Raw genomic sequence first — 26,397 nt, 5'->3', positions numbered from 1 at the left:
GAAAGGGAGTGCTGTGTGTTGGGGCTGAGAGTGTGAGGGTAGGAGCTGCAGATCTGGGTACAAATCCCGGCCCCAGCACTGACAAGCACCAGTGTGCTGTGTTCGTTATAGAAGTAAAATTGAGTTTATAATCTTTCTGATACTTTATTTAGAAAGCATTTAGAACATAAGAGTTACGGACAAACTTTGGCCGTCATTATTTCATTTATGTGACGAAACAGCTAATACTCATTCTGTTAGGTCTAAAATATCTGTGCCAGTTTCCATCTCTGAAAAAGAAGGAAATAATATATTTTGGAAGGTGCATTAGCTCCTTGAAGATGGTGCTTATGTCTGATCGATGTGTTCCTCTCCATCACCATCACAGACAGGTGACTGGCCGCCTGGCTGGAGGTGGCCAGGGTGTTGTGGGCGAGCCCAGAATCAGGAGGGCGCGGGCAGTGCCCCTCCCTCTCGGCCTCCACCTCCTTCCTTGTCTGCACAATGAGGCCAGTAATTCCTGCTTCTCTGGGCGGGAGGTTGGAAATTCAAATGAGAGCTGTAGGTCAAAAGCCCGTGTCAACGTATACCCTTGGGCACATCTGAGGAGTCAGACATTTTAAAGAGTCATTATAACATAGTGGTTAAGAGCTGAGACTCTGGTGTCATGATTCCAGGAGGGAAGAGACAAATTTTATTTCTAGGAAGGTTGCTTTGAGAGGAGACCGTCTACAGGAGCCTTTCTGATAACAGCTGGGCTGTATTTGTAGTCCCCAGTGCATCTCTTAGTCTTGGTTGTCTCATGATTCATGTCAAGGTGGTGATGCTCAGAATAAGGTCGCAGCTGCCTGAATTACCCATTGCTTTGTAATCTCCAGCATATTTGAAACTCTGATAGTCAACTGAATTTCATGTGGGTGACCAAACTGCAGCATTTATAAGAGGAAATTTTCTTTATGGGCCCTAAATTCTATTCAAAGAAATTTCAAGAATCATAAATAAAATTGCTTAGTATTAAAAAAAAGAAGAAAGAAAAAAGTCTAAATTGGACTCATAAAGTCGGTTTCAGTAGTGAGTGATAGAAATAGGAAAAACTACTTCAAGGTACTGTATAAGAAGGTAGTATTGAAGTCCTAATTTCAGAGTAAGATAGCCCCAAATTGACCATTCTGATGCTGTCATTCACTGAGATGCGGGACAAGTTCCCTCACCTCCCTGAGTTGCCTTGGGTGAGGGTGATAGGCCCCACTTTGGTTGTGACAATTGAGATAAAGCATTTAGCACAGTACTTGGCACATAGTAGGCACTGGGTAAATAATGCTCATGTTATTTGTAGGTAGGAGTGACTAATACTGTGTTTCTAAGTGATTTGGAAATAAGCTGGTAGTGTCTAAAACTAAATTTAGAATAAGAAGAAAAAAGAGATGGTTTGATTTTTCTTTTGCTGTGTGTCTTGTAATTGTTTAAAAATTAGCACTGTGGATTGATTCTTGTGGCTCTTTAGTGTGGGGGCAGGGAGAGGGGGATGTTTGTTGAATCTATGGGACCAAAAAAAGATGGACAATGGATTACATAGCACTTGAAGATAAAAGGAACTATTGAACGTGTGACCATTATTGTGAGAGCCTCGTTGAACAGCTTGCCTACCATTTCAAGATTATTACCACCCGCCTCCTCTGAAAGCCTTCCCTCACCATTTCTGCACACTGTGATCTCGCCTGAGAACCCATAAAGCTTATTGACCCCATTTGGCCTCCCAGAATCACTGAGGCAGTGAGTTACCCTGTCCTGTGGCTGTCCTCCCCGGGGCAGTGCTCAGGGCTCTCTTCTGTGGGCTGAGCTGGCCAGACCCTCAGGGGAATGACAGGACTTGGATCTTTCTCCTGCATATGCGAGAGAAGGTGCCGGCACACTGAGTGGTCCTTGATGTTTGCTGGGTTTCCATGTTCGAGAATAAACAGATTAGGGTGGGAAAGGAGCCCCTCGGCCAGCACTCCCCAGAGAATCAAGAGGTGCAGAAAACGTCCTTGAGAAATGAACAGCAAAAGTCTTAACAGACATGACAGGGTATTTTAAATAGTGCCCACATTGACTGGGAGTAAGAGGTAAAGATAGATTATTTGCCTGGCCCCCAATAAGGAAATGGATGGGGGAGATAAAGGGATTTCTAAGGTTTAGGTATATTGGTCTTATTCTTTCATGTAAAATAGTGAGACCGTCTCTCAACTTAGTAGATGTTTGTGGAGCTTCTGCTGTATGTTGTGCAGAGTCATAATGATAATAACTAACATTTGAGAACTTACTATTTTCTAGGCCTGTTTCCTCTGATCAGCAAAGTGGTCCTAGATCTTGACAGAGTCGTTCATGCTTTAGGTAGGAATAGGGGTTAGTCTTGTTTGGGCATGAGAGAACAAAGCGAACAGGGTAGGAAACCGGTTGTTTCTCATCCTGTACTTCCTGTAGAGTAGAGTTGCAAAGAGATGTTTGAGAAATGAAAGGCAAAATTCTGAGCGGCCTTCCTTTGTACAACCTCTGAATCAGCCCCATGGTCTCTTTTGCTTACAGGCATCAGAAGTTGAGAGACAACTCTCCATGCAAGTACACGCCCTCAGAGAAGACTTTCGGGAGAAAAACTCGTCAACCAACCAGCACATCATCCGGCTGGAAAGCCTTCAGGCCGAGGTCAGCCTCCCCGAGCAGCCATGTTGGGCGGAAGGACTTTTCTCACTGCGGGAGCTGCACCTGGCCTTTTGTCCTCTGAACAAAAACCTGCCCTGTCTAACATCTCTGGAGAGAGATGTCTGTGAGATACTGAATGGGGATCACTTGACCATGTTTCTCTGGGTAGCCTGTTGTCTAGAAAAGTTAGGTTGCTCAGAGTTATTGCTGAGTGTGCTGAAATTAGTAATGACCTACTTTTTACTGAATATGTTGATCCCTCCAAAAACATCCTAAATGGAAGATTGGAAAGAGAATCTTCCCTTTCTCTCTTCCATTTGGGTCTGGTTCAATCCCTCTAAATAGGACCTATTATTCTTACCTATAAACCGAAAGTAATATCTACTTCATCGGGTTGAAGTAATCTACTTCATAGTGTTGCTGAGAGGATTTGATGAGTTAACACATGGAAAGCACTGTGTGTGGTGTTTAGAAGTAGTGTTATTGAAAGCATACGAGAGGCCAGACAGAATCTGTAGCCCTGAGCAAGCCAGAGGGGGAAAGTAGCGCTGAGGGGACGAATCTGTGAGGACCAGGTTGTGGGGAGGTGAGGAGCAGGGAAGGGTCACATCACCAGCCCGAATGGGCCTCTGTGCCGGGGAGGCTTCCACCTCCTCTGCTCCCAAAACCCCTCAGCCAAGTGTCTGAACAACAGCCCTTTGACTGAGTTACATTTTGAGTGACAGTCCAGCGCTACCACCATGGAAGGAACCAGCCTGCGAGGTCAGACCCAAGAGGCCAAGATGGCTGCTCCCCTGCTTCATACATGACGAAAAGATGTTTTTCCTAAAGTCTGTCAATATCTTCTCTTTTCTGCTGGCTCTCACTCCCTTCCTCCCTCCCTTCCCTTGGAATTCCTACGGGTATTGAGCAGCAGGTCCTTGAAGTAAGTAGTTGGTGCTGGTGGGTTTGGCATGCCTGTCTGTGACGGTCTGTGTGCATGACGTGCTGCTCAGCCACCTCTGCCGAGGTCCAGCTCGCTCCCGTTGCCTGTCTGCCTAGACCCTCGTGACACAGGGTCATGCCCAGGAATGTTTGTGGCCAGATTGGGTCCCAAGTTTCAGGGTGTGTAGGATTGGCTGAGGGAGTTAGCTACCCTAATGCCAATTCCCTGCTTCATCTAGTAACACTTTTACGTTTAGAAGCCAAGCTATGAAATTGTTTATTTCAAATAAGTCACTTCACGTAGCTCTGAACTTCTGAGTTTCTTTTTTTTCTGTTAAGGGGTGGGGTTGTGTATCAGAACCAGATTACCTCGTGACTTCCCTGAGTGGAACTTGGGAACCAAAGGTGATCCACGGGAGGGAAAATGTGAAGGTCAGAGAGTATTTAAATGAAACGCAGCTAGAGTAAGAGCTCCCTTCGCGTGAGCAGCGTCACATCAGTGTGGAGAAGAGTGGGCCATTCACAGGGCTGCTCCTGTCAGTCCTTCCCTGGGTGCACACCTGAGAGACAGTGTTCCTTTGTTTGGCCGGATACCTGATCCCTCTGGACAAAGGCCTCATACTTCATTTCCCCAGGACAGCATCCCATCCAATTGGGGGGAGGTGGCCAGGGAAGAGTCGTGCCCTCTGAGCAGGAATTCTAGTGCAGAGAGTGAGAACAGCCAAAGAGCAGAGGGGAGGCAGGTTTCAGAGGACTTGGGACACTCATTTCCAGATCTCTCCTAAAACGATCTGTGGTTGGTCCCCTTAGTGAACTGTCATCATTGCTAGACTAGAGAGCATGGAGCACATCTTAACCACACCAGGAGAAAACTCAGAAGAAATGGGGTGAGAACTCAGTCTAGCAGGGAACTGATAACGGGAGGAGCCGGGGGACCTGCAGGACTCCAGGAGTCCCCCAAGGCCACTGACAATTGAGGGGACTCAGGAACGTTCCTGTAGCCCCCTGAGCGGGGCAGGGCTCCTGGGCTGAAGCATCACTGGCCTGGGGGCATGCTGGGTGACTCTCACCCTGCAAACCTTGAGGCCACAGAAAACTTGTCATCTTTTTCCTCTTTTCCTCTGTTTTCTCACTGAAATGGGAGCAACAGAACAGACCTTCCTAAAAGAAAGTCTGTATCTCTCTTGAGGCTGGCTGGATACTCGGTGTATAAACATATCAGTTCAGTTCAGTTGCTCAGTCGTGTCCGACTCTTTGCGAAACTGTGAACCACAGCACGCCAGGCCTCCCTGTCCATCTCCAGCTTCCAGAGTCCACCCAAACCCATGTCCATTGTGTCGGTGATGCCATCCAACCATCTCATCCTCTGTCGTCCCCTTCTCCTCCTGCCCCCAATCTTTCCCAGCATCGGAGTCTTTTCAAATGAGTCAGCTCTCTGCATCAGATGGCCAAAGTATTGGAGTTTCAGCTTCAACATCAGTCCCTCCAATGAACACCCAGGACCGATTTCCTTTAGGATGGACTGGTTGGATCTCCTTGCAGTCCAAGGGACTCTCAAGAGTCTTCCCTAGCACCACAGTTCAAAAGCATCAATTCTTCGGCCCTCAGCTTTTTTTATAGTCCAAGTCTCACATCCATACATAACTACTGGAAAAACCATAGCCTTGACTAGACGGACCTTTGTTGGCAAAGTAATGTATCTGCTTTTTAAATATGCTGTCTAGGTTGGTCATAACTTTCCTCCCAAGGAACAAGGTCTTTTAATTTCATGGCTGCAATCACCATCCTCAGTGATTTTGGAGCCCAGAAAAATAAAGTCAGCCACTCTTTCCACTGTTCCCCCATCTATTTACCATGAAGTGATGGGACTGGATGCCATGATCTTAGTTTTCTGAATGTTGAGCTTTAAGCCAGTTTTTTCACTCTCCTCTTTCACTTTCATCAAGAGGCTGTTTAGTTCTTCTTCACTTTCTGCCACAAACATATCAGCCTGTTTAATAAAAGGAGAAAGATGGCTTCTAGTCATAAGTGTCTCGCTGAAGCAGAAGATACCTTGAGTAAAATCCGTTATTTACTTGTCAGTGTCCTGTTCCCTCCCAGGGCAGGGGCTGATGCCGGCACTGCTGGGTTTTCTGTATCCTGGGGCTCCTCCATTCACCTGGGGCCCTGGGTCTGAGCCGTGACCTCTAGTGCCAGTCCTGCCAGCAGTGGGGAAAGGACAGAGAGAGAGAAGCATATGAGGGTGCAGTGGCCCCAGGGGCTGTCCTGGGCCTTGCCTTGTGCTCAGGACTTGAGAGAGAAGGGTCCCACAGGTTAGGTCCCACTACCCCATCAGCTGTTGGGTTGGAGTACAGCCGTAGACAGGGGACTTCCCTGGCGGTCTGGTGGTTAGGACTGCACGCTTCCACTGCAGAGGGGCACAGGTTTGATTCCTGGTTGGGGAACTAAGATCCCGCATGCTGCATGACACAGCCAAAAAAAAAAAAATGTTGTGGGCAGCAAGGTGGAGCCCTTGTCTGTGTTATCTCTGGAATTTCCAGAGCACTGACCTTCCTTGCCTCTGCCTGACACCCCACATTCCAGCTTAACTCCCACCACTTCCCAGACTGGTGTACGAAGGGGAGGGGTTTCCTCCTCAGCTGGAGAGTTCACAGCTGTTCTGTCCGGCGAGGGGGCGCCGGGGCAGAGCGCTGGAGAGATGCCTGCCTTCGTGTTCCGGGGCTGGTCCCTCCTGCCCTACTCGTCAGCCCAGGTGTAACCCCACACCGCCCTGTGGCTCTCTCCCCGCTTTCAGATCAAGATGCTCTCGGATCGGAAGCGGGAGCTGGAGCACCGTCTCAGCGCCACCTTGGAGGAGAATGACCTGCTTCAGGGGACAGTGGAGGAGCTGCAGGACCGGGTGTTGATCCTGGAGAGGCAGGGCCACGACAAGGACCTCCAGGTGCGGGGGGCAGAGGATGGGCTCAGGGCCAGGCGCGCTCGGCTGCCCCGCCCCGAGGAGAGGCTAGCGCACGGGCAGTGGGTGACGCTGAGGTCTCTCCTTGAGCCGGATATGGGTCTCTTCAGGCGTGGCTAACTGGCTGGTCATTCTCTGCCAAGAACAAGTGCACTGCTCCAGCAGGTCATCCTTCCAATTTGTTCTGAGCCACTGGCCCCAGGAGCAGTTTCATGGAGTTCTTTCTGGGCTGTTAACATGATGGGAGCACCCGCAGTGCTGTTCTGCCTCCTGGGGTTTGTGGAATCTGTGGGAGACTTCAGAGGGCGCCCGTGACTGTGCTGGGCCCACCGTGCTCTCTGCTGCTGCTTCCGCAGGCCCCTGCCTTTAGTGGGCTGGCCCCAAGCAGAAGCCCAGAAGCTGCCCACTGAATGCAGCAGGACAGATCCTGATTCTGCCAGTTGCTAGCGAAGACACAGGCCGACCCCTCTATGAGTCTAATTAGCCTCTTTTTTTCCTTGGTAAAAGAAATTGTTTCATGGCTGTATTTGTCCTTATTTGGGAACTGCCACTAGGCCTCAGCTGAATCCCAGAGCTCACACCTGACAGGAAACAACCCCTTAAACACTCTGCCTCCCCAGAGACAGTGCAGCTCCTGCTACCGAGAAAGCTTTGCTGTGCTGACCTGGGAGCCCTGGGCCTGGGGCTCCGGGCCCTGCTTCCCTGAGGTGTCCTCCGAGCGTGCCAGGGAGCAGAGCCGATTGCAGCAGTGCTGTTTGTGTGCAGGTGGTCAGCCAGGGATATTCCTGGGCCAGGTGGGTCCCTGCCCAAAGACCAGGCTGCAGAACGCCCCCGGGCTCAGCAGTCGGCTGTTGAGGAAAGCCCTGGGTCGCGGGATGAGGAGATGTCTTAGGCTTAGGTCATGTGATACCATCAGTTAAACAGCCCTCTGAGTGATTAGCCTCTTTAAGGGAAAAGTAACATTTTTTCTGTGTTTTATATCTTCAGCTCGGAACTTTCTGTAAAGTGGGGCCTCAGTAAGTGTTGAACAGAAAATGATGCTGGCTAAAGCCTCACATCAGTTTTCAAAATGGAAAGGAGTTTGCTCTTAAAGTTTATGGTGATAACAGCCATGGACATTTGTCAGCTGCTTTGCACAGAACAGTGTTTTTGCAGATGTTCTAACACTGAGGCTGAGAAAGGTGAACTCTCTGTCCTAAGTAGTGTAGTAAGTCCTGGGTAGAATCCAGTAGGGGACCCTCCTGCCTGCTTTGCTTGGTTCTCAGTGATGACTTCCTGTGTATCACTTGCCTTTCAAAGTCCATGTCTCACCAGTGTTTATTACCGCATCAGGTGCTCTCCTGAGGGTTGCTGAGGTAGAGTATGGAGAGGAGGAGGAAAAAGTACAGAAAAATGGGGAAATGGCCCTGCCTAAAAAAAAAAAAAAAAGCTGGTTCAACATGAATTCACAAGTAAAAAGTCGTTATTTCAGATCAAGGATGGGAGACCTGGGGGTGACGAGGAGCCAGGACCAGTGTGGACGGTGCAGTACTTGGCTGGCACGTGGGCTGTTTGTTCTCCAGCAGCCAGAGTCCCCAGTCACACCTCCTTCACATCCTCACCCCTTGCACACTCGCTGCCTCCCGATTGGGCTTCTTCAAGAATGGGAGTGCAGTGCCTGCATCAGGTCAGGGAGGTCCCACCTTGGGACCTCTGCATTGGGGAAAGCTGCATTTATGGACTGAAATCTTTTCTTTCCCAACTATTTGTAATTTTTTTTTTCCTCCTCTAGTCATATAAAACTCTCTTTAAGGTGTTGCTAATTAGTTCTGTTGCTGGAATGGTCTGTACTGATACAGAAATAGAAGTTTTAGCTCCCTCAGGGAGTAAGTGAATGGTCCTAAATCAGACTTGTAGACTGTAGAGCTAGTGGCCTTGGAATGTTTCTAATCCCCTGGTTTTAATCCTTTTCCTCAGACACGGGATGAGAGAAGGGCTGAGCGGGCAGGGCAATAGGCTGCCACAAGCAGAGTAGCCCCCTTTGATCTGGCTCACTCTGTAACTGGGGTTCTACTGTCAAAAACAGATTTTTAAAACACTGATCAAATCCAGCTCTGATTTTTTTTTCCCAGTCTGAGAGGGATAAAAATGACTATTGAGGGCCCAGGAAATTTAAAAAGCAGGCATTTTGCTAAACTCTTAATACCCAGTAAAGGATTTGTCCCTCAAGAGGGCCACTTCACTGCTCTGTTTCATACCCAGTGAGTGTCTGCACACAGATCTGTGCAGGGGCCTCGTCCCAAGGAGTGGGTGGCTTTCATCAGCAGAGAACGCAGGCCCTGCTCCCTGTGGGGACCCAGGAAGCAAATGACCTGGAGTCTAGGCCTCGCTGACTCTGGGTGTGTGCCGTTAGGCACATCACTTAATATCAACCATCTCAGTTCCCTCAGCGTAAGACGGGGAGAGTACCCCCACCTCTGCCCACTTTAAGGGCATGAGTGTCCTAAGCTTGAACTTCGCATACTCTTCAAACACAAGACATTTGGTGTCTTCCTCGGTCACATATAAATTACATTTAGTTTCATCTTTGTTCTATAAAGGGTGATATTTCTTAACGTTAAAAGGTTATTGTATTTAATAGACTCTTCCTTGGTTTGGTTTTTCTGAATTTATTTATGGATCAGTTATTGACCAGAGAGGGCAGACCTGTCCTGGTGTTTGTTCGCTTGCTGTTACAATTAATTAAGCACCTTTGAGTGTGCGTGAGTAATTGAACTAATGTTGTCCAATACCTAAGAACTTGTACTTGTCGGTGCTGAACTTCCCCTGCTGAGATGTATATGGAAGTTGTCTAGAAAATAATTGCAAAGCATTTTATCAATTTAATATGCCGTTTGTAATTGTGCCAAAGGCTTCCTAGGCATATCTTTAAAATAAAAAATCAACCTAATTTCTTCTTTCTGAGTTTCCTCAAAACCAGAGCTGGAGGAGTTCCCACTGGACCAGCAGGTATTGATGACCCACTGGAACCATGCAGGGCAGGCTTGCCAAGTCCTTTGTCATTCCTGTGAGCAGCCAGGCTCCAAACCCTTCCTAGTTAAGGCACACCCAGACCACTGGTGCCATTGGCCAAATGTTCTCTGATACTGACCAGCAGAGGAGAGGCTCCCAGGGCACCCAAAGGGATAGCTGAAGGCTCTGCAAGGCAGCTTGCTCCATTCATGAGACCCACAGAGCTCTGAGTTGCTGCCTGCTGCCCCTGGGACTCTGCATCTCTGCAGGGGCCACAGGCCTACCTTGATGACAGTCTGGAAAAGAGACTACGGCGTTCCCTCTTCTTGATGAACAGGGGTGACCGAAGATGCTATTTTATTAAAGGATTAAAATAACTAAATTTAAATCCCAGGAAGTTCTTCTCCCCATCCCCCCCCAAAGTGTATTTTCAGTCGGGGGACAGCGGGGTGAGCAGTCCTCAAGTACAGGAGTAGGAAACATTGCTCCTGCACATCGTAGGTGAACATGTGCATTGCAGTTAGCAAACAGATTGATTCTGCAGTTGGGGTCTGTTGTGGTGAGAGTAAGTGCAGTGATGGAGTGTACCAGTAAGAGTGTGGCATTTAGCAGCCGTGGTGGAGGCTCCTCTTACATTCAGCAGCAGTAACCTCATCAGGTGGCAAATGCCCTGTTGGGACTCCTCAGGGAAGGGGCCACAGGGAATGCAGAGAGGGCTGAGGTAGTGGCGGTGAAAGACAGGGAAGGAGCCCTGGCCCGTGAGTCGCGATGCCTGCGTTGCCATCCCCTCCACACTGGCATCGCTCTCCTCCTCTGAGCCGCACATGCTGTGGAAATCTGTCACACATGTGCTCCTAAAATCTGTCCCCCGCCAAGGGCCTTCCTTACCTGTAATCCATGAGGTGTGACACACAGTAGGGTGAGACTGCTTCTCCCATGAGTTTGGGAACTCTTGGTATCACTGCCCAGATGTTACTTCAGATCCTGCCTCGAGCTCCTTTCCAAACAACCCTTTTCCCCTTGACGTTTTCAGTAAAGTACAATGTGCATGTAGTAAAGCATACAGACTGTAGCCCATCGAAGCTTTTATCGGTACCTGTGTAACCACCATCCAGGTCAAGACAGCCCATCGTCAGCACCCGCAAGTCTTCCCCCTGCGCCCTCCCAGTCAGCGCACTGCGCTTCCTCAGAAGCAAACCTCTCTTCTAACTTTTATCTCTTTTATCTCAAGTTTTGGAACCTTGTATAAAGAGAATCGTACATTATAAATTGTTTTGTGTCTGGCTTTTGCTGAACATCAGTGTCTAAAAAGTTCATCCACGTTGTGGCATAGAGAAGCAGTGTGCTCTTCTGTGTTCTTTGTGGCGCGCTGTACAGTATTGCAGGGTGTGAACATATCCATTCTGTTTTTATTGGTGTTCAGATTGTTCCTGTGTGTGGCTTTTATGAATAATGCTGCTGTGAATACCCTGTGTGTCTTTCATGTACATTTTCAGTCATTTATTACTGGGTCTGCACCTAGGAGTGGAACACCTGCATCAAAGGATACATGTGTATTTCACTCACTAGAAATTGCTGAACAGTTTCCAGAGGGGCAGTTCATCTTCCATTCCCACCAGCAGTGAGAATCCTAGTTATTTTATATCCTCATCAAAACCTGATATTATTATTCTGTTGCTATTACTTATCTTAGTCATTCTGGTGAGAGTCTAATGGTGCCTTATTTTGTATGCCTGTAGGTTTGTGTGTCCAACTTTTTATTCTGGAGAATTTCAGACAAACTCAGAATAGTGCAATGACACCCCACGTACCCTACTGTCCATATCTACACGCCATCCATCCCTGGCCAGCCCCACCCTAGCTTCATGACATCCACTTGCTCCCCTCTCATTATTTTGAAGTAAATCCCAGAATTTTTGTAATTTCATCTGTAAGTGAAGAATACTTTACAGATAAGAACTTTAAAAAACATAAACACAGGACTAGTACACCTAGAAAACTTAGCCATATTTCCTTAGTATCAGATATCTAGCCAGCGTTCAAGTTTTCAGTTGTCTTAATAATATCATAATTGTTCTTCACATTTTTATTTTGAGTCATGTGGCAGACAGGCGATATGTTTCTTAAGTCTCTTTTAATCTATAGATTCCCCTTTTATCTTTTTCTTTTTGAAATTTATCTGTTGAAGAAGCTGGGCTGTTTGTCCTGTAGTTTCCCAAATCTGTATTTTACCGACTGCATCCCCTGAACACCTTCTAGCTTGCTCCTCCCCCGCTCTGTATTTTCCTGTAAATTGGTGGTCGGGCTCGGCCCCCTCACCCCTCCTTTGCTGTCTCCCCGAAAGCTGCACCAGAGTCAGCTGGAGCTGCAGGAGGTGCGGCTCTCCTACCGGCAGCTGCAGGTGAAGGTGGAGGAGCTGACCGAGGAGAGGAGCCTGCAGAACTCCGCCGCCACCAGCGCGTCCCTCCTGTCCGAGATAGAGCAGAGCATGGAGGCCGAGGAGCTGGAGCAGGAGAGAGAGCAGGTGCTGGCGTCCCCCTGGCCCTCCCGCTCACCCCACACCTAGGGTGCCGTGGTCTGCACGTGTGTGAGCCCCTCAGCCTGCTGGCTGGAGATGTCCTGAGGCGGCCGCTTAGGAAATGCTTGTTGACTAATCAGCCTTAGAACTCTGGTATTGACAGGGTTCTGGAACATTTGTGATCCATCTAATTGGTTTGTTTTCATATTACCCATAACCACTCATTCCCCTAGTTATAATGGGGACTTCCCCCAAAAGTAACGGACTATGTCAAGAAGTACTTTATGTGCAGCTGGGAGGGACCTGAGGGCAGGGGGTATAAGAACTGGGAGTCTGTGCAGTTGTGCGGGAGAAGGAAATGGCTATCCACTCCAGTGTTCTTGCCTGGGGAATCCCATGGACAGAGGAGCCTGGCGGGCTACAGTCCATGGGGTCGCAAAGAGTCAGACACACCTGAGTGACTAAGCACCCACAGTTGTATGGGGCCCAGAATAAGTATATGTTTCCTGGGACAAGTAATTAAAAAAAAACAACTTCCTAGAACTAAATTCTTGGATTCGTGTACTAGAAAAGGATGGCTGCTGGCCATCTTCTCAAGAGTCCCTAACCAGGAATAACTCTTTGTGGGGCAGTTGAGACTGCAGCTCTGGGAAGCCTACTGCCAGGTCCGCTATCTGTGCTCGCACCTGCGGGGAAACGACAGCGCTGACTCGGCCGTCTCCACGGACTCCTCGATGGACGAGTCTTCAGAGACGTCGTCGGCCAAGGACGTGCCAGCCGGCAGCTTGCGCACTGCCCTGAACGAGCTCAAGAGACTGATCCAGAGCATCGTGGACGGCATGGAGCCCTCGGTAAGAGGCTGTGATGAGAACTCCAGGCTCCACAGGGCTTGGAGGCTAAAACCAAGTCCAGAGGGTGAGGTTAGCCCTGGAACCCGGAACTTAATAAAGTCTGCAAGAATGCCTTCTGAGCCCTTGTCGGAGTGCACTCCCCATGGGGGAGCAGGCACAGGGTCTAATGTGGGGCTGGGGGCCCCCAGAGTCCCTCCCTGCAGGCTCAGGGTGCAGACGAGGCCTCAGGGCTTCAAGAGTGAGCACTTTGCTGGGAGGCTGTGAATGTAGAAATTTGGCTCCTGGTAAAAACTTCAAGTTGTTTTTCTCTTGCCCACTGGTCCTGGTGGTGGAGGTAACTGTGAACAGGCAAACTTAAAAGATCTGAAGCTTCTGCTCAAAGGCTAGACATGAGGAAAGTTGAAACGATCAACAGCCGGGCCTTTTAGAATTCTAGACGTGGCTCCTCTGGTGCAGGAGAGGAACATTCCCACGGGCTTCCACGAGTAGACTGGCCTTTCTTCCAGCCTCGTGTCAGATTCCTGCCAGACTCCCCCTCCATTTACACCCACAGCTTGCGGGCTGTTGTTTCTCTTCAGGTTCCTCCTCCTGCAGGACGGTTGCGGGTTGCGTCTCTCTCCCTGTATTAGGTGAAGTTAGGTGAAAGGGTGGCTGTCCTGCCGAGGTGGTTGGTGGGATGCACTGTAGTGCAGAGGCTGGGTCAGTGTGGGAAGGCGAGCTGGCAGAGGGAGGTGGGCTCTTGGCGCCATGCAGTTTCCCTTCTCCAAAGCCTGAAACAAAATAAACTTCTAGTTACTGTCTGCACATTGAAATTGAGCAAGACAACCTCTCTTTTTCTAACCTTCTATTTCTTCCTTCTTCTGCTTCTCTTTTTTCCTCCCATCCCCTACCTTGCTCTTCCCCAAACTGAACCATCTCCCTGCTCCCCTCCCCCCTTCATCTCTCCCACTAACCATCTCCCCAATCCCCTCCACTCTCACCATCTCTCTACTGCTGTCAGAGCTCCCGGAGAATTGACGATGACTCCTTAGAAGAACAGATAAGGCAGACCAGTGAGGATTCGAGAGCCCTGAGGGAACTCATGGAGGGAGAGAGGGGTAAACTGAGGCAAAGCCTGGAAGAGCTGCAGCGGCTCCACAGTCAGGTGAGCACCCCGTCCTCGGCCCAGTGCAAGGTGTGCAGGGGCTCCTGCTCCCTGGGAGCCCGCGAGTCCCCCTCTCCATGTCTCTCTGAGACGGGCTCTCCTCTGATGGTCGGACCCTCGGGTAGTGACCTGAAGCTGAAGTGAGCTGAGTATCTTCAAGAGAAGTCAGTCCTCAGGTTTAGGCCACAGTGACATCGTTAGGATTGAGAATAGCTGAGGGACTTCCCTGGTGGTCCAGTGGCTAAGACTCTGTGCTCCAATGCAGGGGGCCTGGGTTTGCTCCCTGGTCAGGGAACTAGATTCCTTATGCCACAACTAAAAATAGCTGGCTCTCTACAGAGCCTGAATAACTGGGTGGATTCTGATAGATAGAGTGCCACAGCTCCCAAGACACATTTGGATGTTTGTCCAGCAGCTTCTGAGCAGGGGAGTTTGCAAACCAGGAGACAGTTGGTCTTTGCGGGCCTGAGCTCTCTTTGTGAGTGCTGTCACCTCAGCCAGCCTGTTTTTCAGCTTTCGAGGCACTTACTGCTGCTCTTGCTGTTCCCTTCCTATTTGATCATGATCTCATCTCTCCAGAACACTGGAGAAGGACATCTGTATTCTGATCTGAAAAGTTTTAAAGGGCTTAAGAGCAGCCCCACCCAAAAAGGAGCTTCTAAAATCTACATAGGAGATAAATAAAAGCTCTTCCTTTTGCCTGGAGTCCTGTATGGAGGTTTGGTCCCGTTAGCGGGGGATACCAGACAGGTTCCCCTCTAAACGCCTTCCCTCCTTGTCCAAAGCTAGTCCTCCCTTCCTGCTACAGGAAGAGGTTGCTGAAAGATGGAATTTAAGCTGGGCTTTCACATCAGTATTTCTTAAATGTAAAGGAACTTATAGAAATAAACGTCTGTCTTTTGGGGTTGTACCCATTAGACTTCCTGGTATTATTCTCTTGGAAGATACTGGGAGACAAGTCATTACTGCTCTCTTTTTTTTGTGAGTGACCAGATAAGAAGGGCAGAAGGATGCTATTGAAAGCTGTATATTGTTCCTGACCAAGCCCTGGGGAGTAGGTTTGGGCAGCCAGAGACACTGCTGCTGCTAAGTCACTTCAGTCGTGTCTGACTCTGTGCATAGACGGCAGCCCACCAGGCTCCCCCACCCCTCGGATTCTCCAGGCAACAACACTGGAGTGGGTTGCCATTTCCTTCTCCAATGAATGAAAGTGAAAAATGAAAGTGAAGTCGCTCAGTCGTGTCCGACTCTTCACGACCCTGTGGACTGCAGCCTGCCAGGCTTCTCTCTCCGTGGGATTTTCCAGGGAAGAGTACTGGAGTGGGGTGCCATTGCCTTCTCCAGCCAGAGACACTTTAGTGCCTAAAACCTAAGACCCGCTGGTGGTCGTTTGCCCAGAGAGGTTGGCGACAGGAGGGATCATACCTTCCAAATGGGAAGAATAAAATGCAAAAGAAAGTGGGCCTTAAAGTTATTTGGATTAATAAAAGCCTCTTTGTTGCTTCTAGAAGCCCAAGAGGGCATTGTTTGATCCAGAAAAATAGGTAGAGGTTGCTGAGAGTCTGCTGTGGAACTATTTATATTTAGAAAGCCACCTCTACCAGGGAATTTTCCTTAAAAATTCAACTGATAACTGATTTAGGTCAATTCCTATGGATTCCCTTTCAAAAGAACACAAGAGAACCCATCAAGTAGATGGTTACATTCAGTCCCACATAAGATACAGAGTTGGGCCTCTGCCAGGCTCAGTCGCTCCCGACAGGCTCAGTCAGGGCCGCAGACCCCTCAGCCAAGTTGCGTCATCCAGGAGCGTCCCTCGGGAGGAACGCCGACTCCCAGGGCAGTGGGTAATGCAGGTGAAGTTGGCAGGGCCATGGAAATGGCAGCTGTCAGGGGGAGCAGGGGTGCCTCCTGCTGTTAGCTCAGCACATGCGTGCCCCGAGAGGCTCAGGTGGATGTAAGATGAGGGCAGTCAGACCAGCTTCGTACCCTTTGGGGAGCCTGACTCAGGTGACGTGGGACTGAGGTCCGACCTCACCAACAGATGGCCCCACCTCCACTCCCGCTGTTTTCCTGCCTGAGCATTCTCTGCTGTCCTGGAAATGAGGCCAGAGGTAAAAGGTGTGTGGGACCTCGACAGTGAAGTGCCCACAGTTCCCCACCCCTCAGAAGCCTACCCAAATTCTAAAGTGAAAGAGAGCCCAGGTTTAATTGATCATCACCTGTTTGAAGCACAGCCTCGTAGACAGGCCTGCAGACTTGTCCCTGCCCTCCTGCTGGCTGTGGAGAGCTCCATGCCCCATCCCTGCAGCTCCCCAGGGAGGGCTGGCCGTGGGCTCTGGAGCTGCTGCCCGGACACAGGAGGACCTGCTGGGCAACGTGACAAGTAGTTCTCCCAGGCCAGTACACCAGGTCCTGGGAGGCACAGTAAGAGAAACAGTCCCACCCCATCATTTGGCTCCTTTATGCTTGACTGAAGCACATGCCAGTTACTCCAGGGACGTGAACACTCAGGGGAGCGTGAGCTGGGAGCAGTTGAGGCTCTCACTGATGAGATCTGAGTGCCCCCTCCTCTGAAATCTCAGCATGTTCTGTCTCCTCCATCCTCCCAGCCATTGACCCCCTCAGAACTTCATTCTTTCACACCTTGCCTTTAGTCATCACTTCCCCAGCCTTCACATGGTCTGGAGTGATCTTCTGAAGCACGACTTGAAGGTGGGACACCTCTTGCAATACTCTCAAACCCTCCTGGCCCCACGGTCTGGCTGCGTCCCACCATCCAGCCTCCGCTCCTATTGTTTCCCTCTCACCGCCTCTGCTGTGGCAGGATTGAACATGGGTTCCAGATGGATGTGGCCCTTGTGTTCCCACAGCGGGGTCTTTTCTCCCAGTCTTTCTCTCTCCCTGGAAGACTCGCCCCTGCACATACAGCCCTCCTCATCCTTCAAGTTCCTGATCAGGTCTCACTTCCTCCTCGAAACTCTCCTGCCTCCCTTGCTCAGGGAGTCCCCGGCTCTGCTTTGTCATGGTTACCCTCACTCCCTTCTCACCTTCCCCGTCCAGCCTTAGTGGACTGCCTGCAAGGATGGACTCCAGGTCGCACACCCCTCTCTGTCTTCTGAAGCGTCTAGAGCAGGCACTCAAATGATTGTCAGCCCTGGATGTATGACCTCAGGATGTTTCCTTTGATGCTGTTCAACTTCAAGGACACCTACCTTAATGGGGAAGAGTGGATTTAGGGGTGGCTGTAACCTAAGTCAGCAGTTAACCCAGCTGTTAGCTGGAAGGCCCTCGTGGAGGGGAGAGAAGGGGTGGCGCTTACGCTCTGAGCTGGGCCTTTGATGTTATTTATTTCATTTGATCCTAACAACAACTTGATGGTGGGGAATAGTTCCATTTATTCCTGCTTTTTATCAAATTCACGTGTAACTCCGAGAGGGTAAATCCTTTGTCACTTCTAAGCTGGCAGTCTCTACCTTGGTCAGGTTTTCCAGGCCACAGCAAAAAATTCTTGTGGAGTCTTATCTGGAGATTATGACATGTTGGCATTTCCTGCCTAGCACGCAGTTTTATCTGTCTCTGACTCGGCTGGCAGAACACCTGGCTGGCTCTTGGCCACGTCAGGGCTCATTTGGTCTGAGGAGGGCTGGCTGTCTCCGCCAGGTGCTTTCTGGGTCTTGGGTTCTGGCCTGCCAGGCTGCGGAACCTGCCAAGAATAGGGTGAAGCCGGGCTTCTCACCTGACGCCTTGTCTGCCTCAGAGCTCTGCGCCTGCCTGCCCTGGCCTCCGCAGGCGCCCAGCACCCTGAGGCTCCTCACCGGAGCTGTCCCCACCATGGAAGCTCAGAGCACCAGGCCCGACATTCCCTGCTGTGCACCAAGAGGGCAGGGTCAGGCGTCCTGACTCCAGTCTGATCCTATCGACTGTGAGAAGGAGGGTTCCCTGCCTTCCATTCATTGAACAAATATTTATTGAAAGCTCTACCAGGCAGGGTTTCTGGTTGCAGACAACTGAAACTCACTCTACTTAACTTGAGCAGAAAAATAATATACTGGAATTAAATCTGAAATGTCACAGAATCAATAGGCAGGCTGGAGAACTGAGCTCCAAAACAGGAAGGAGCCATGGGAAGTGGGGTGACAAAGCCATCTGCTCTCCATGGAGTAATCTCCCACTGGCCAGTGGCTTTGCTGCACCCCCAAGAGCTGTAGCCCCAGGTACCTAGGAAAGGAGGTCTCTTCCTTGGCTTCCTTAGTAGGTGGGCATGCTCTGTCTCCTGCCGAGGCTCCTGCAACTAGGAATGCCCCAGATAGGAAGGAATTCTGGGTGCTTGACAAGCCCCAAAATGACAACCGTCCACTGCACAGGCACTTGGGGATTAAGCATTGTTTCTGGTCAGGGTCTGAGACACGCAGATGGATAGGACATGCTTCTCGCCACGGCAGAGCACAAGGGGTGCGAGAGGTCGCTGTGTACAGTGGGCGGGGTAAACTGGTCACCGAGGGAGCCACCGGGAGGGGCGCCTCACCACCCAAGGTTGACTCCCCGTGAGTGGGCTCTGGTGCCATTCACAGAGGCGTGGACCACAGAGAAGGTAAGAGGCTTGAAGTGAAAGGTGACAGTGTTGTTTTTCTGCCTAAATTCCCTGCGGCTTTGACCTGGGGAGCTGAAGGAAGAAGACGGGAAAGCCAGGCTGCATCTAGTGCTGTCACAGAAACGGGAACTAGGTCCCAGGCTCTGGGGCCAGCCAGGGCCCGTGTGGGGCACAGGGCAGTGTTCCATGTCGAGTTGAAGATGACTGGAAACAAAACTCGAGTCCTTATCCCCCTAAATGTGTTCCAGGGCCCTGGTGTGCACGTGGCCTTCACTCAGCAGCTCCCAGAGGGTGCCTGCAGGTGAAGGAGGCGCCGTGGTGTGCACAAGGGAACTGGGCCCCCGGGTGCAGCAGCTCGGGGCTGAGTGCCCCCGTCCACCCAGCTCCAGCCTCGAGTGTGGTCCCCTCCCTCCTGGAGCAGGGGCAGCAGGAAGTCACCAGCCTGCCCCACACACAGGCCCTGAGCCCGCCTGGGCCTGTTCTCTTCTCCCTCGGGAGGGAGACACCCCAGGCCAGCCGCAGTGGTGTGCTGTGTTCATCCCCTTCGTCTCCCATTAGGTGACACTGCTGAGCGTGGAGATGACCGCCCTGAAGGAGGAGAGAGACCGACTCAGAGTGACGTCTGAGGACGAGGAACCAAAGGAGCAGCTTCAGAAGGCCATCAGGGACCGGGACGAGGCCATCGCGAAGTGAGTGGGCACGACTTGTTTAACTGTAACTGCACGTATTAATAACCCGAGAATGTGCTCAGTCTTAGGTGTTCAATCACACAGAAGAGTTTCCCTGCTACTCGGGAATTTCTCACTCCCCATCCCATTCTTCTTCCCAGACAGACACTACTGGTAAAAGTCGGGTATGTGTTTTTTGCAGATTTTTTACATATGTGTATGCAGGTGTATATGCAGTGCAGTTTTTGTGGACTCTTTAAAAAAAATCAGCAAGATGATGCTCTACATGTTTTTTTTTGTTGTTTGTTTTCACTTATATCTCAGCATTCCGATCTCACTATGCATGCTTAGTTGCTCCAGTCATGTTGGACTCTTCAGCCCCGTAGACTGTGGCCCTCCAGGCGAGAATACTGGAGTGGGCCAATCTCATTTTATATACACACACACACACACACATAGTTTTTTTTTGCTGTTATTTTTGTTTTACTATTAATCATAGACATTTTCAAGCATACACAAAAGTAGAAAACATGAGACGAATTCCGACCTACCTACCTCAGTTTCAATGCTGATGAACAGCACGGCCAGTGTGGTTTCATCTGTAGCTGTCCATTTCTTCCCCCTCCGCTTCTGGACCATGTTAAGGTGGATCACGAGACATATCATCTCATCCATAAACATTTTCACAGAAATCGATACCAGAGAAAGACTCTTTATTGTAAAACACACGCCAGAAATATCACACATGAAAAAACTTCAATTTCTTAATATCATCTAGTATCCAGTGTTCAAATTTCCCCAGTTGTCCCATAAATGTCTTTTTATACTTGATAAGAATCAGACGCCAAACTCCAGCGTACTCTGTTTTGTTGTTATGTCCCAAAAGGTTGTAACTCTTCCCCTTCTCTTTTTTTCTTCGATTTGCATTTATTGAAGAAACTGGCTCTTTTAATTCATAGTTTTCCTACATTCTGAGTTTGACTGCATCCTCAGAGTGTCACTGAACAGTTTTCTTTGTCTTTGTTAATTTTTAGTAAACTGGGTTACTTTTAAATAATGTTTTGGGATTTCTCTGGCAGAGAAGAAATGCATAAATGCGTTCTTGTACATTCAAAATATGTGGCAGTACAAAGGCGCAAAGACCACGTTTATTTCCCATCCTCCCGAAAATTATCTTTGTCACACATTCAGTCTGTCCTGTTTATTGAGTCTAAGAAGATAAAGGGTACTAAAATTATGTCTGCTTTGCAGGCTTTATAACGCATTAATAACAACATTTGTGCATCACTTTACTGCTTACAAAGCATCCTTTAATCCTCCTAGCCACAGCAAGAAGTGGAGGCTTTTAATCCCAATTTTACAGATGAGGGCGTTTCCCCAGGATCGCAGCTGATGCTCATCGCTGGCCTTCACCTCAGTCTCAGGCTCCTTTTCCCTCACCTCAGGGCTACTTGGCAGAAAGCTAAAAGGAGCTTATTTAAAAGAATTTGTAGATAGATACCATTTGCCTTTTTTAAGAAGTAATATGACATTTTAATTTCTGACTTTAAAATTCCCTACATCTTCCCCTTTTCATTTTCATACACCATTGTTCCCTCCCTTCTGTTCTCTTCAGTCATTTCCATCATTTCCATTTTGGTTTTATGTTTGGGTCCCCTTTTCTGTCTGGTCAGAATCTCCTATCAAGTTGTCTTTCAATTTCCAGTTCATTTTGGAATTATCCTTGGTGAGAATCACAAACCTACACTGTCTTTGCCATTCCTGATTCAGTTCAGTCGCTCAGTCGCGTCCGACTCTTTGCAACCCCATGGACTGCAGCACACCAGGCCTCCCTCTGCATCACCAACTCCTGGAGTTTACTCAAATTCATATCCATTGAGATATGATGGGATCGGTGATCCCATCCAACCATCTCATCCTCTGTTGTCCCCTTCTCCTCCTGCCCTCAATCTTTTCCAGCAGGGGGGTCTTTTCTAGTGAGTCAGTTCTTTGCATCAGGTGGCCAAATTATTGGAGTTTCAGCTTCAACATCAGTCCTTAAAATGAATATTCAGGACTGATTTCCTTTAGGATGGACTGATTGGATCTCCTTGCGGGCCAGGGGACTCTCAAGAGTCTTCTCCAATGGATGTAGTTACTGAATACTTGAATTGTTCAGTTGCTCAGTCATGTCTGACCCTGCAGCCCATGGACTGCAGCACGCCAGGCTTCCCTGTCCATCACCATCTCCCAGAGTTTGCTCAAACTCATGTTCATCAAGTCAGTGATGCCATCCAACCATCTCATTCTGTGTCGTTCCCTTCTCCTGCCCTCAGTCTTTCCCAGCATCAGGGTCTTTTCCAATGAGGTGGCTCTTCGCATCAGGTGGCCAAAGTATTGCAGCTTTAGTATCAGTCCTTCCAGTGAATATTCAGGATTGATTTCCTTTAGGATTGACTGGTTTGATCTCCTTGCAATCCAAGGGACTTTCATGAGTCTTCTCCAACACCACAGTTCAAAAGCATCAATCTTTCAGCACTCAGCTTTCTTTATGGTCCAACTGTCACATCCATACATGACTACTGGAAAAACCATAGCTTTGACTATACAGACCTTTGTCAGCAGAAGAATGTCTCTGCTTTTTAATACGCTGTCTAGGTTTGTCATAGCTTTTCTTCCAAGGAGCAAGGGTCTTTTAATTTCATGACTTCAGTCACCATCTGCAGTTATTTTGGAGCTGAAGAAAATTAAGTCTGTCACTGTTGCCATTGTTTCCCCAACTAGTTGCCATGAAATGATGGGACCTGATGCCATGATCTTTAGTTTTTAAATGTTGAGTTTTAAGCCAGCTTTTTCACTCTTCTCTTTCACCTTCATCAAGAGGCTCTTTAGTTTCTCTTCACTTTCTGCCATAAGGGTTGGTGTCATCTGCATCTGAGTTTATTGATATTTCTCCCAGCAGTCTTGATTCCAGCTTGTCTGGCATTTCTCATGATGTACTCTGCATATAAGTTAAATAAGCAGGATAACAATATACAGCCTTGATGTACTCCTTTCCTAATTTGGAACCAATCCATTGTTCCATGTCCGGTTCTAATTGTTGCTTTTTGACCTGCATACAGGTTTCACAGAGGCAGGTAAGGTGGTCTGGTACTCCCATCTCTTGAAGAATTTTCCACAGGTTGCTGCTACCCATACAGTCAAAGGCTTTAGTGTAGACAATGAAGCAGATGTTTTTCTGGAACTATCTTGCTTTCTCTGTGATCCAACCGATGTTGGCAATTTTATCTCTGGTTCCTCTGCCTTTTCTAAATCCAGCTTGAACATCTGGAAGTTCTCAGTTCATGTACTGTTGAAGCCTGGCTTGGAGAATTTTGAGCATTATTTTGCTAGTGTGTGAGATGAGTGCAATTGTATGGTAGTTTGAACATTCTTTGACATTGCCTTTTGAGGGGATTGGAATGAAAACTGACCTTTTCCAGTCCTGTGGCCACTGCTGCATTTTTCCAAATTTGCTGACATATTGAGTGCAGCACTTTCACAGCATCATCTTTTAGGATTTGAAATAGCTCAACTGGAATTCCATCACCTCCACTAGCTTTGTTCATAGTGATGCTTCCTAAGGCCCACTTGACTTCGCACTCCAAGATGTCTGGCTCTAGGTGAGTGATCACACCATCGTGGTTATCTGGGTCATGAAGATCTTTTTTGTACAGTTCTTCTTTGTGTCCTTCCCACCTCTTCTTAATATTTTCTGCTTCTGTTAGGTCCCTACCATTTCTGTCTGTTGTGCCAGTCTTTGCATGAAATGTTCCCTTGGTGTTTCTTTTTCTTGAAGAGATCTCTTATCTTTCCCACTCTATTATTTTCCTGTTTCTTTGTACTGTTCACTTAGGAAGCCTTTATCTCTCTTTGCTATTGTTTGGAACTCTGCATTTGGATGGGTTTATCTTTCCTTTTCTCCTTTGCCTTTTGCTTCTCTTCTTTTCTCAGCTATTTGCAAGGCCTCCTCAGACAACCAGTTTGCCTTTTTGCATTTCTTCTTCTTGGGGATGGTTTTGATCACTGCCTCCTGTACAATGTTATGAACCTCTGTCCATAGTTCTTCAGGCCCTCTGTCTATCAGATCTAATCCCTTGAACCTGTTTGTCACTTCCACTGCAAGGGACTTAATTTAGGCCACACCTTAATGGTCCAGTGGTTTTCCCTATTTTTTTCAATTTAAGTCTGAATTTTGCAATAAGGAGTTCATGATCTGAGCCACAGTCAGCCCCTGGTCTTGTTTTTGCTGACTGTATAGAGTTTCTCCATCTTTGACCGCAAAGAACGTAATCAGTCTGATTTCGGTATGGACCATCTGGTGATATCCATGTGTAGAGTCGTCTCTTGTGTTGTTGAATAGTAGTGTGGTATTTTGGAGTGAGACCATACTATTATGAATAACAAAGGGTGAAATTGTGTCAAATAATTAGGGAATAAAATGGTAAAATTAGGGTGCTAATTGTGGAAGCCCAGTAAGTTAGAAGTAGAGTCTGGTTTGTCAGCTTCTCTCAGCTAGAGAAACAGAAGAGAGCTGGCCATCGGGCTCTGACCACCCTCCATCTGCATAGGAGGTGGAGATACAGCCAGAGAAAGTGCCAGGGTGTAGGAGAGCAGAAGAAACAAGTTGTCCAGTCCCCTCCACTAAAATGAGTGCACCTAGCTCCAGCACCTGGGTGACAGAAAATTGCCAAGTCTCCATGAAACCTTGAAATGCATGCCCTCACCTGCTGCCCGCAGAGGCTGAGTCAATCTCCTGGAGTCTGACTGAACAGATTTGTGAGTTCTCCCTCCTGAGTAGGAAGGGTTTTGGAGTGAGGCCCTGCCCTTAGAGTGTTAGACCACTCCAGGAGGGTTCTTTTTCTGTCCCTCACAAATGAAATTCCGGGTGTACAGAATTCATACGAGACCTAAGGAATCATTCAAGTGTGGGGTAACCATACATTTGTGTAGGGTCGTGAGAGTTTTATATACATCGCCTCCGATCTTGGCTGCATTTTAGAATCTTCCCCGCCCCCAACCCCAGGGCCCTCTCCAGAACAATTCTTCAGTCTGAACCTCTGGGTTGGGGGCAGCTCCCACCCCATGATTCTAATATGCAATAAGGATGAGACTCTCCCCCAAGAAGAATAACTTCCCTCTCTTCACTGGACAGCAAAAACCTTAAGGTGTTCGGAAAAGTTAACAATTTTATCTCCTTGCAGGTGAAAGGTCCTCAGTGAAAAGAAATCCTGGGCTGGCATCTGCCTTACACAAGCAGAGGGTTCAGTTGCTAGTGGTTTCATTTATACAAGGAATTCGCCTAGCCCTCTGAAATATTCCTTTTTAAAACTGATTAACGTCTTGATCAGGGGCTTCTGCAGCTTTGTTATTCTTGTTTTGTGCTTTCTCATGAATGATAAGCTCCAAGATGCCCTAGTGAGCAAACGTTCCGAGGGTGCCGTCCCAGGCTGTGACTGACACCTAGGCCCCCAAGGTGGGCCCAGCTCGAGGGCCTTCCGGAAGGAAAGGGTTCCGCTCTGTGCCCGGCGGGCTGCAGTTGCCCCTGGACCTGTGCCACTCCGCCTGCGGCGTTAGTCAGCACTTTCCGGGGTCTTCAGGCTGCTCGTGGCGCCACCTGCCGGGAGACGCCTGTAAGCTCAGGAGGTTTCCCTGCCGCGGGGCGCCAGGGGTTTGCGCTGACTTTCCAGGACCGTGGGGTGGGCCAGCCGGGGCGTCCGTGGCAACCGGCGCCAGGCAAGGATTTCCGCCGCTTGCGACCAGCCAATGGCAGCGGCCGTGACGGGAGCAGTGTGCGGCATTTGAGACACCGGCGCTCATTGGCCAGGCTCAGCTCGCGTCCCGGCAGCCGCAGTGCGGGTGGGCGGGCCCGCTGAGAGCGGCCTGGAGCGTCCGGGATGGGTGGGCAGGGCGCTGTCCTGGAGCCCCGGGGTGTCGAGGTCGGTGACCAACTGCTCGGTGGACTTGAAGCCACAGAGGAAGTGCTGGTCGCATGGTGGCCCGAACGGTTCACCCCAGCTGCCTTCTAGTCGAGCTTGGCTTTGATGGGGGCTGAGCAGCCCCTGAGGGTGGGTCCTCACAAGGCCATGCACATTGGTCTGTGGCCCTGTGTGATGAGAGCCGTTTTAGTTTTGCCCTTTTAATGTGAAAGGTATCAGTCCCTGAAGGGCTAAATACTCATTTGGCAGCTGGACAACCACTGCCACCTTATAGAAGCTGCCCAGCTAAGGCTCTGCCACTTTATCCCCATTACTTGGTATCCCTGCAAAGTACCTTTTGCATTGAACCACCATGGTTTAGAAATGCTGGGGAACAAAGTAGTATGTAAAACACATCAAAATGTGAAAATACAAAATGCAGAAGTGCAGGAGCAATTACTCATCAATGGTCATCATTCCAAGAGAACCAAGTAGACATTTTTGGGTGTGACCTTCAAATATACACAGGCAGGTTTTCTTGTACAAAGCTAGTATATGTGACCTTGTCTCTTGGTTCTTTTTTACACAGCATAAATCACGAGTGTTTCCCCACTGTCAGTAAATATTCAACACTGTGGTTGTTACGGGAGGTGACTGTTCCATCATATACTTTGCCCTGGGCCCCCTACCTCTTGGCTACAGTGAGCACCTGAGCTGTGCTGCAGTGTGGCCACCACTGCACACACCCTCAGAAAAGGGCTTGCTGGTGGAAAGGGGGCACCAGTGGGTTAAGTCCAACTTCCATGGGGACTGGTATTTTGGGGGAAAGATGAAGGCAGCAGCCCTTTAGTGCTGTGAGAGGTCTTTGATCTCTGGGTTCCAGTTCTGACTTAAGTATCCTCCTCTCTCAATCACTTCACGATGGCGATGTCAGATAATCCTTTCACCTACAGCTTGTTTATGAAAGTTGAGAAAATGTGTATGAAAGCATGTTGCCCACTTTCCAGGCCTCTAGAAGTAACACTGTAGCTACAGTTACTGTTTGTTGTGAGTTTGGGGTCAGAGACTGTTTCCTCATCCTTCAGACACCAGGTGCCCCGGGCAGAGGACCTGATGCTCTGGCACAGGGTGTCGGCGCTCATCCCAGCTTGTGTGTT

The 26,397-nt window shown here is 49.1% G+C and overlaps 1 protein-coding gene across 2 annotated transcripts in view; it reads left to right on the top strand.

Moving 5' to 3' along the window:
• LOC133056460 (BICD family-like cargo adapter 1) overlaps positions 1-26,397 on the top strand; it is a 77,633-nt gene that overhangs the window by 48,215 nt on the left and 3,021 nt on the right. The window contains exons 3-8 of one of the 2 annotated variants that reach the window (XM_061141779.1): positions 2,545-2,661; positions 6,377-6,523; positions 11,874-12,053; positions 12,680-12,898; positions 13,899-14,042; positions 19,195-19,325. In XM_061141779.1, coding sequence (XP_060997762.1) covers positions 2,545-2,661; positions 6,377-6,523; positions 11,874-12,053; positions 12,680-12,898; positions 13,899-14,042; positions 19,195-19,325 — 938 coding nt within the window. The remainder of the gene's footprint in view (positions 1-2,544; positions 2,662-6,376; positions 6,524-11,873; positions 12,054-12,679; positions 12,899-13,898; positions 14,043-19,194; positions 19,326-26,397) is intronic. The other variant, XM_061141780.1, reaches the window with a different exon arrangement.

This window comes from Dama dama, chromosome 5, assembly GCF_033118175.1.
Source record: "Dama dama isolate Ldn47 chromosome 5, ASM3311817v1, whole genome shotgun sequence".
Lineage (NCBI taxonomy): Eukaryota > Metazoa > Chordata > Mammalia > Artiodactyla > Cervidae > Dama > Dama dama.
This window is presented reverse-complemented; position numbering and strand designations above follow the sequence as displayed.